The 10567-nt window shown below is 51.5% G+C and overlaps 1 protein-coding gene across 2 annotated transcripts in view; it reads left to right on the plus strand.

Annotated features, from left to right (window-relative positions):
- Positions 1-8498, plus strand: part of ALDH18A1 (aldehyde dehydrogenase 18 family member A1) — a 47667-nt gene extending 39169 nt beyond the window's left edge. For both annotated transcript variants that reach the window (XM_004616386.2, XM_004616387.2), the window contains exons 14-18: positions 2108-2303; positions 2394-2515; positions 3141-3327; positions 4352-4447; positions 7458-8498. In XM_004616386.2, coding sequence (XP_004616443.1) covers positions 2108-2303; positions 2394-2515; positions 3141-3327; positions 4352-4447; positions 7458-7639 — 783 coding nt within the window. In that variant the 3' untranslated portion in view covers positions 7640-8498. The remainder of the gene's footprint in view (positions 1-2107; positions 2304-2393; positions 2516-3140; positions 3328-4351; positions 4448-7457) is intronic.
- Positions 8499-10567: the final 2069 nt, after the last annotated feature.

The raw sequence follows: 10567 nt of genomic DNA on the forward strand, positions 1-10567 counted from the left end.
GATCTGCAAGAATGCCCGCTAGCCGTTCATTCTTCGGATCACACGGCGGCAGGAAGACCAGACCTGGGTTATGCTACTGACAGGGATTTGGAACAAGTCTCGCCATGAGATAAATTCCACGAAAGATTCCATAAACCATCACACAGTGTGTTAGTGTGATGGTTCATTCTGTTCACACGATCATCATGGTTGCTGTTTTCACTATCAGCTCAGTTTTCTCAACTAATCAAATAGAGTTTCTGAATTAGAAAGTAGTAGCTGGAATTTCTATCCTTCCCCCACCACAAAGTACATTTTTCCCTCCTTCTTTTCTTTTGCACCACACACGGTAGTGCTTAGGGCTTACTCCTGGCTCTGTGCTCAATGATCACTTCTGGCAGTGCTGGGGAGCCCCATATGGGGTGCCCTACCCGTTTCACTCTCTCTTTGGTCCTTGACTTTTTTCAGTGGGGTCCACTCCTGGTGGTACTTTACCTAGTTTTCCCAGCCTAACTATTTGCCTAATTATTTCCCAGCCTAATTATTTGCTCAGGCCTGGCCATCAGTTCCAGATCAGTTTGATGCCTTGTTCCTGCCAGCTGCCTGCGATGCCCCCTTCCCTTTGAGCCATCTCCTGATCTAAGGTGACGACTGATTCTTTTTTTAGCTTGAAGGCCACACCCAGTGGTGTTCAGGGCTCAATCCTGGCTTTACACTCAAGGATCACTGGCAGGACTTTGGGAGACCATATAGGGCTCTGGGGACTGATCCTGGATTGGTTGCATTCAAGACACACACCCTGTCCACTGCGCTATTTCTCCTGCCCTGTGACTAATTTCTTACGTTCTTGCACATTTGCTACCTTTTCTACACTCCCCAACTCCTTATAAATGGAATCATACGCCATGTACTCTTCATTGTTGTAGTTTTTGTTGACAAACATATCCATGAGCTTCATCCCCAGTGTTCCATCTAGCATTCATTTTATTTTGGGGGGTTGAGGAATGCCACAACAGCACTTGGGCCTAGTAATACTTTGCATTTAGTGGGTATGAACCTGATGGTTTTGTGCTCAGGCCTGGCAATGCTGGGGGAATAGTTTTCTTTACTAATATTCTCTAGTAGCACATGACCGGGCATGAAGCTAGTTTATCCTTCCTTTTGTTGACAGACATGTGGGCAGTTTTCAGTTTGGGACCTATGCAGAATAAAATGACTATGGACGTTGTTGTCCATGTATGTTTGTATTTCTGTTAAGTAACACAACCAGATGGGGAAATAATTAAAAATCAGGAAGAGAAACCAAAAGTTCCTGATTTCAGCGTTCTAACTGCAAAGCTTTAGTCAACCCAGCAGCATCTCAGGGAACAAATTGGCAACAGAAATCTTGGCCACCAGGATTCCCTCCTGAGACTAGAATGTTCTTCAGGATTAGACCAGAGACCCCAGGGCAGACACTGTCTTTCTGGGCCCCCAGCCTTCATGACTCGCACCTGCTGGATGTCTACAGGTGGTACTGGGTACATCTTCCAGCATCTTAAAAATAACCTGCCTTGGGGCCAGAATACAGTGGGTAGGGCGCTTGCCTTGCACATAGCCAACCCAGGTTTGGTCCCTGGCATCCCATATGGTCCCGCAAGCCCCACCAGAAGTGATTCCTGAGTACAAAGCCAGGAATAGCCCCTGAGCATTTCCAGGTGTGGCCAAAAATATTTTTTTAATAAAAAAATCTGCCATGTATGTTATGGCCGGTTGTCCTGCCTTCTTGACTAGACTTTGAGTACAGGGATATTCGCTGTGCTGCACGTTTTGTCATGTGGACAGCACCTAGTGGTTTATTTCGGTGCCAGGGGCTGAACCCAGGGTTTCCTGCACATGATGCACAATGAAGTTGCCACTGAGAACTGTGCCCAGCCCTGATGTGGAATTTTTCAATTACCGTTTGCTGGATGATTTCTCAGGTCTTGTCAGGACTGTAGTCTTTTTTGTGGTGTGAGTTTTTCACGATGCCCAGTGTGATTCTCCAGAGGTGTGGCTTGCTTCTCCTCCGTCCAGGAGACACAGCTCCTTCCATCTATGTCCTGTGTCCGAAGATGCCCCAGCAGCCTTTCCGTCTCTCCCTTTTCAGGTGAATACTCGAGAAGAAGTGGAGGACCTCTGCCGCCTTGACAAAATGATTGACCTCATCATCCCACGTGGCTCCTCGCAGCTGGTCAGAGACATCCAGAAAGCGGCGAAGGGCATTCCAGTGATGGGGCACAGCGAAGGCATCTGCCACATGTACGTGGACTCCGAGGCAAGCGTTGACAAAGTCACCAGACTCGGTGAGCTGGACGCAGGCCCCTCTCTGTTGTTGAGATCACCCCTCCCTGGCTCCGGATCGTGTTGATTGAGGCAGTTCTTTGTCCTTTCAGTCAGAGACTCCAAATGTGAGTATCCTGCCGCCTGCAATGCTCTAGAGACTCTCTTAATCCACCGAGATCTGCTGCGAACGCCGTTATTTGACCAGATCATTGACATGCTGAGAGTGGAACAGGTAAGACGGATCTCCTGGACGTGACCCTCACTTCCTGTGTTCTGTTTTGAGATGGAGAAGCCCGTAGGCTCAGACCAGGAGCGGCTGCCGTGCCGATGAGGGCAATCTCAGAAGCCGAGCTTTTGGTTATCTGCCCGGGACTGGGTGCTGTGCCCAGCACAAGGAGATGCATAAGACGTGCCCTGTCTTCTGGAGTTCGAAATTGGAGTCTGAGGTGGCTGCTGACCTAGTACTGTTCACCTCTAAGCACCCCTGGCACTTTCCGGGCAGGCTAAAGGAGTAGAAGTAGGTGTGGCATGTAGGTGTGGCATCTGCTCTCTCTGTCTTAGGCCAGTGTTCGGTTGGTGAGATGCCAGCATTCAGGAGCCCGTGTCCGTTGCCTAGAAAGGACTTGACCATTCTTAACACTCGGCGACCTCCTGCTCCCTTGATAGGTAAAGGTGGCCAGCCACCATGTTCAAAAGCAGAGCGCTGGAAGAAAGCAGGGCCAGTTCTAGTTGTCCAGCTTGCATGAGCCACGTGCTCATCATCTGTCAGGTCCTCCTGCTGCCTGATTTCAGAGTGAAAGGTAGGAATTTGTTGCTGTCTGGAGTTTCTCTCACCGCCTGGACTGCTTTTGTTCCAGGTGAAAATTCATGCAGGCCCCAAGTTTGCCTCCTACTTAACCTTCAGCCCCTCCGAAGTGAAGTCCCTCAGGACCGAGTATGGGGATCTGGAAATGTGCATTGAAGTGGTGGACAGTGTCCAGGAGGCCATCGACCACATCCACAAGTATGGCAGCTCCCACACAGACGTCATCGTTACAGAGAACGGTCAGTGTCCAGCCTCTTCAAGCACAAGGTAGCTGTGTGTCCCCTTGGGTCTTCCAGATGGCCCAAGGGAAACTTACCTCGGGCAGACGCCTGAGGATGCCAGCTGGTAGTGGCGTCGGCTAGCTCCGGGGTGCTTTCCGTCACATGGTTGTACTGTCACACGGGCCCTGTTGGGGGAGACACGGAAGAGGCCTTGTCATTGAATCCATGCATCGGCATCAGGCTGTTGGACCAAACTCCTGTTACACCTGAGGAAACTGGGGCCTGAGAGAAGTACAGAGAAAGCAGCTGGTTCCAGGCTCTGCGCGGTTGGGTACTGAAAGACGCACTCGGGCCGGGGACTGGAGTCCAGTGGTGAGAGAGGCTCGTATATATGGCCCCTTGCATCGTGTCAGTCCACTGGGAGGGCGCCAACTACCGCAAATAACATCGGCCGTTTCAGCCACTTTCTGGGCGTCTTCTAGGTTCTAGCCTCTTGTGAGAAACGTTTGCTTTATTCTCTCCTCAACCCTGGCGAGGTGGTGCATTTCACTCAGGCCCAACAGGATTCAGAAACCTGTGGGAGCCCGCCCTGCTGGCCTGGGCCGGTGGCGCTGAGCCTTAAATGCTCTCGCCCTGTTGGGTGCGAGCAGGCCCTGGAAGCAGTGAAGGTCTGTCTGCTTCAGGAGCGCGGGACTCACGCCAGGCAGCTGCACATTCACAAACCCCTCATGGTCCTCAGGGTTTCCTCGCTGGTCCCAGGGTCCTGGGCCCCGCCCCCTCAGTCACCAGAGAGGCGCTAGAAACACATGTTTATTGTTTGTTGGTTTTAGTTTGGGGGCCACACCCAGCAATGTCCCCAGGGCTTATTCCTCGCACTGTGCTCAAGGATCACTCCTGGCACTGCTCAGGGAGCAATATGGGATGCCGGAGATCGAACCCAGGTGGGCCCTGTGCAAGGCAAACCCCTTCACCTGCTGTCCTGTGTCTCCGGCCCCAAAACACGTGAGTGTTTCTGACTCAGCTGCTTCTCTTTGTACTGCAGAGAAGACAGCGGAGTTCTTCCTCCAGCACGTGGATAGTGCCTGTGTGTTCTGGAACGCGAGCACGCGCTTTTCTGACGGCTATCGCTTCGGACTTGGTAAGGGGGACTGTGCGAGGGAGGAGCAGGCCTCAGGAGTTACTGTGTGTGTGTGTGTCTGTGTGTGTGTGTGTGTGTCTGTGTGTGTGTGTCTGTGTGTGTGTGTCTGTCTGTCTGTCCCAGGAGTGTGGTGAGAGCGGTGGGGGCACCTCCCTGGCACACACGCCTGTTGAAGAGACTAGAGTCGGAGTGTGGGAGGGAGGTGGCTACCTGTGAGTGGGCAGAGAGCACCATGTGTGCACAGAGGGTCTCTGCATGTCATGGGCAGAGAAGGCTGGCTTTGTGTTTCCCTTATCAGGGTCGCACAGACCATGGTTCAAAGAAGTGAGGTCACTTTCCCAGGGTCACGCAGCTGACTTTCACACTCAGGTCTGTGCAAGTCCAAAGCTGGGGGGCTCCCCCAGCGGTGTGGATAGGCCACAGCACTCCTTCAAGCTGGGGTGTCCCCCTGCGGCATGGACGGGCCACACCACGCCTTCATGCACGGTTCCACAGGCCATGACACGTGCACAGGTGCAGTCCCTTGGGCACTGCTGTTGCAGAGGTTTTTGTTCAGAGACACACAACCAGGGCCAGGTTGCCCGCAATGGACAAGAACATAGGACTGGGAACCCCCAAGACGACAGGATATAGGACGATGGAGGTACCAGAATGCTGAGCTTCAGTGTCCCTTCAAAAGTGAACAGGTAGGGCCAAAGAGAGAGCAGACAGGCCGAGCACAGGCCGGTTGCCTGGACCCAGTTCCTGCCACCATGTAATCATGACCCAGGTGCATCTCTTGATCAGAGAGCCAGGCGTAGCCCCTGAGCACCTCCAATCGGGTTCTGGGTATTTTCCTAATAGCCCCAAAAGATCATTGTCACTGTCGTCCCATTGCTCATCGATTTGCTCGAGTGGGCACCAGTAACATCTCCATTGTGAGACTCGTTGTTACTGTTTTTGGCATATCGAATACACCACGAGTAGCTTGCCAGGCTCTGCCGTGTGCAGGTGAAATACTCTTGGTAGCTTGCTGGGCTCTCCGAGAGGGGCGGAAGAATGAACCCAAAAGAAGAAACAGCAAAAAACCAGCAAGTGAGCCCCTAGAGGTAAGGTTTAATTCTAAAGCCAGTTTTGAAAGAAAAAGCATCAGTGAGACACCTACTTTCCTGGGACATTGTCACCTCCTCTGCGGGGTGTCAACAGGAACCATTGAAAGAAGCTCAGTAAAACTTGGACGACATATCTGAGAATTATCTGATCCATTTAAAACATCTTAATCCCAGGGCCAGAGAGATACTACTGCAGGTAAGGCGCTTGCCTTGCACAGGACTGACCTGGGGTTTGATCCCTGGCACCCCATATCATCCCCCGCACCACGTTAGGAGTGATCCTTGAGTAATCCAAGACAAAAATTTTAATCCCTCTGAACTTTGGAAGAGATGATTTGCCCGAGGAAGTCGTTTTCACTAAATTATGAAAGGCAGTTACAGGGAATTTCACTCAGCTGCTCTTTGGCAAGAGGTGCTATATTTTTTATTCCTTGTTTCTCTTGCATTGGGATTTTGAGTTCATTGTCACATTGCTGGCATTGGTCTTTGTAGAAGAATCAACAGCAGACTCAAGGGCTGAGGGCCTGAGCTGCTCCTCAGTGAGAGCTGTTGTCTCTCCGCACAGCTGCTCACACTCGCTCAAGTGGGTTCTTGTACAGTGTCAAGGACAGGTGACAGGGACTGGGTATTTCCCTAGTTCCCAGCATGGCACTAAGTGCCTCTTGTGCATGTCCTCACCTAGTTCAGTACCACAGGTGCTTCTCTTTCCATTTCCCTCGACGTGTGAGAGGAAGTAAGTTGACATGTGGACCCAGAACTCTCCCAGAGGCCCCCTCTGCAGGGCTGCTTCCCTGACCTCCACTGACCATGCCCGTCCCAACTCAGGGACTCTGCCGTGTGGCTCTGCACCTGCTCCTCCTCGCTGCACAGGTGTTGATGGGAGACAGACACACGGGCCCGAGACACTGTCCCTAACCACCCTGTCTGTGTGGGACCCACCCACCCACACCATCTTCCACAGCGCCCCAGCAGGGCACCACCTCCCCTTGGGAAACTTTTTTGTGGAGCTGCTTTACTAGATGCAGCTGCCTTGTCCACAAAAATATGAGCACCACAAAAAGAGGGTCCGGTGATCTGATGTGAGTTATTCACTGCTTGGGAGCCAGTGACTGTGATGGGGAGGATCCCTGCCTCCATTCCATGCAGTGCTGAACCCTGGGGCATGCCTGATGTCCCGCCTCTAGGTCTGAAGCAGGCAGGGGTCGGGGGTCGGCAGTGCCCTTTCCAGTGGTCAGTGACGTCCCGGTGCAGCGTTCTCTACACCTGCTGACCAGCACCTGTCCTGTGAGCCCGCCCAGGCACCGACAGGCACAACCAAGGCAGGAGACCAGGGCTTCAACCTTCCTACACCTGCATACAGGCACCAGTCCAGGGACTGGTCTAAGGAGTGCCCACAGGCAGATGCTAAAATTCCCTTACTCTCAAGGATTTAGTGTTTAGAGAAGTGAGAGCTCCATGTAAAAATTGATCATACACCTCACAGAATGCTAAAATGTCAAATTCTGGTGTGCAGTTTAGATACAGACCACACTTCTAGCATTTGGAAAATTGCATCAGGAAGGCAGTGCCAAAAAGAAGCCCAAATATTTCACAAAGAAGGGACTTGTGACATGCAGAGGTCCTAGGTTTAATCCCCAGCACTACACAACCCCTTCTGTACCATAGAAAATGAGCACTGGGCTGGGAGTAACCCCACACACTGCTGAGTGTGGCCTAGTGACACCCCCCCCACCACCACCAAAAAAGAAGGGCATTTAATGACATATTGCAGCCTGAGAGATAATGAAGATAATGGCAGTCAGACTGGCCTGGGCAGGATGCATGAAAAGAGGGCAGAGAGAGAGGGTCCAGGTGAAGGGAACAAAGACCTGTGGGGCAGCTTGGGAGATAGCTACAGCCTCATCACACCTTTTTTGCAGGAGCCGAAGTGGGAATCAGCACATCTCGAATCCACGCCCGGGGCCCCGTTGGGCTGGAAGGGCTTCTCACAACCAAGTGGCTGCTTCGAGGGCAGGACCACGTGGTCTCAGATTTCTCGGAGCATGGAAGTCTGAAGTACCTTCACGAGAACCTCCCGGTTCCCCAGAGAAACACCAACTGAGAGCGTTCTGAGAAACCCAGGAAGACCCGGGAATGTTCCACGACAGTCTCTCCACAGGGACACTTGAGAGCTGGGGGTGAGCCGGGGACTCGGGTCTGCCTATGGGGGAGTGCGCTCGACACAGCGTCAGGGCTCGGTTTGACTCTTGCGCACCTGCCAGCTCGCCTTTTTTTTTCTTTTTTTCTTTTTTCAGTTAGAAGATTCTTGCTAAGTGTAGGGACTTTGTCGCACTCTGTTCAGTTCCTTCTGATGGTAGAAACAGAACACAGAACACAGTTGGAAAATCATGGCTCCTTTTCTTTTTTTCTTTTTCTTTTTTAATAATGTAGGAGTACTGCTATTTGTTCAGCCATTGATTAAGCTGATTGAATTGGGCATGAACTCCACGGCAACCCTTTTTATACCGGTTAGTACCTCCGTATAAAAATAACGTCTCCCTTGGCATTTGGTCATTCCTGGAGCCAGTCATTCCCGCCCTCATAGTCTTCTTCGAAGAGAAAAAAGTCACTCTTCCTTTCAACAGTCTCATCAGAAACGATCACAAAACAAAACAACAACAACAATAGACTGAATTATTTCCACTGGGAGAATCAACCTCTGGCAAATATTTGTGGAGTAAATAAGCTTCTCACCCATGTGGTGCCAGGGCGTGGGCCCTGCCTGTCACTCAGTGGAACCTGGAGCTTCAGGGAGTTTGAGTTTCAGGACGAAATAGCTACTGTAATTATGCTTGAAAAATTTTATATGAATTATTTTATCATCCTCTTCCTCCAAATAAAAATAGAAGATTATTTTAATACTTTGGATTCTTTCCCTCCCACCCCTTTTTCAGAAATAAAGTTCTTACGAAAACCCTGTATTACCTGAAGGACAGTTTTCTCAAAACCTCCTGTGTTGGCTGCTGTCTTCCTTTGGCCACTCTGAGGAAATTGTCCCTTCTGTGAGCATTGGTTGGGGAGACAGCTGGGCTTCTGTCTCAGCAGCATTAGAGGAAGCAGCACGGACTGGGGATGCAGACTGGGGAAAATGAAGAAAAATCAGGAGAACGAGCTGCAGGGTGAAGGACTGAACGCGGATAAGTCTGAAGTGGGGGGGATGGTAGCTCGAGCAGGCTGCGCTTGTGCCACATGGCTCAGGCAGCTGTATTCCAGCTCAGCTCTGCTGGGGAAGCCTCTGCAGTGCCCTGGCCGAGGGCTCATCTGTTTCATTGACAGTTCTTACCCCTGACCACCACCACCACCTACCCATGTCCACCTAGCTCCTGTTCTTAGGGTCCCTGGTGCCTGGCAGTCTGCAGTTGAAAGATTTCTTGTCTCATGGGGTCTTCCTGAAGAAATGAGCACTCACATGCTTTTTATCTAATGTCTCAGCATGCTTTATGAGCACAAGAATTATGCTGTCGTGTGGCACATGTTTCCCAGCCAGCTCCAGCCCCTTCCAGGTTCTAACAGTACCTGGCCTACAGAGGAATTCCTGAAAAGGCAATAAAGGCCTGCCTGAAACGGTGTGGCAAATGCTTCAGTCACCTGGCCAGATTAGAAAATGCCCCTGGAGTCTAAAATAGAAATGAGCCAACAAGGCTGGGGTCCTTGGGGAAGACTCCACTGAGGAGCAACTGGGGAGACACCTGCAGCCCTGAGATATCAAGACATGGCTAAGAGGCAGAGTGTAACAGGCCAAGGACTGGTGCAAACACAAATCCCAACATAAGACTGAGGAATAATAGATCTGCCAGAATTGGAGCAGAAATTAATTTGGTTTGAGCAGTTGACATGGGTATAACATCAACCACTGAAGCTGCCCTTTGAGCATGGAGTGGAGTTGGGGGCAGTTTCTGGGTTGTTACCGCCAAGCAACTGGAAAATGGGAGATCTGGGCAGAAGAGGCCCAGTCCCGATCCGAGCAGGCTTGGCGATCTCAGCCCCTGGTCCCGCACACCTGGGTTCCTCTGCCAGTTCCTTCATGCGCGAGGCTCTTCCAAACATGGGGAGAGGGGCCTTGAGCATGGCTGGGGCTGGGTTCCAGAGGTCTTCAGCTGCTGGGGCTCTGCTCAGGGTGGGGAGGGGAACTCAACCCACCTCCTCCGAGGGGCCTCGGTGAAGACAGCCAGGCTTGGCAAGAGACATTAAAGCATTACTTGTACTTTTATGGAACCATCCCTCCTTCCCTCTCCCCCACCCCCCACACACGCACACACAATTTTGTGATAATCCTGCTCAGTCTCTGATTTAGGAGAGCTCTAATCTCCCTTCCACCACTTCTCTGTTTTCATAACAATCACGTGGCTAGACCAGATTAGTCGGAATACTTGTTTACCTGCTTTCAGTGAGTGCTTCAGGGCTGGCCAAGCAGCAGGCTGCTGAAATTGAGCCAAACTCTTCTGAGGTCACGAACTCTGACATACTCAAGCATATCTAAGGCTGATGGCATTCCCTCCTGAACTGCCACGTGGAAAGCCTTTGTGAGACATGTCCAACACAGGAAAGGGCATCGGGATATTTAGAGATTTAGCCCACCTTGTTCCATCTACGCCTGAAATCCACCCTGGGAGACTCCGTTCAGTTATTTCCCTTCTGGTTAAAGCTCGTTTGAGGGGCCAGAGCGATAGCACAGCGGGTAGGGCGTTTGCCGTGCATGCGGCGGACCTGGGTTCGATCCCCGGCATCCCATATGGGCTCCCCAGCACCGCCAGGGGTAATTCCTAAGTGCGTGAGCCAGGAGTAGCCCCTGTGCATCGTCGGGTATGACCCAAAAAACAAACAAAAAAAAAACCCAAAAAAACAAAACCTAGTTTGAGGTGTGTCGTGGTGGCAGTGTAAAGACTGGGCACAGCAAGGGCTCTGCAAACAGTGGCTGGCCCTGAGCCATGGGTTTTCAGTCACCCAGCCGTGTGCTTGCTGCCTTGCTTTGTGAGATACCAGACATTCT

Source organism: Sorex araneus, chromosome 11, assembly GCF_027595985.1.
Source record: "Sorex araneus isolate mSorAra2 chromosome 11, mSorAra2.pri, whole genome shotgun sequence".
Taxonomy (NCBI): domain Eukaryota; kingdom Metazoa; phylum Chordata; class Mammalia; order Eulipotyphla; family Soricidae; genus Sorex; species Sorex araneus.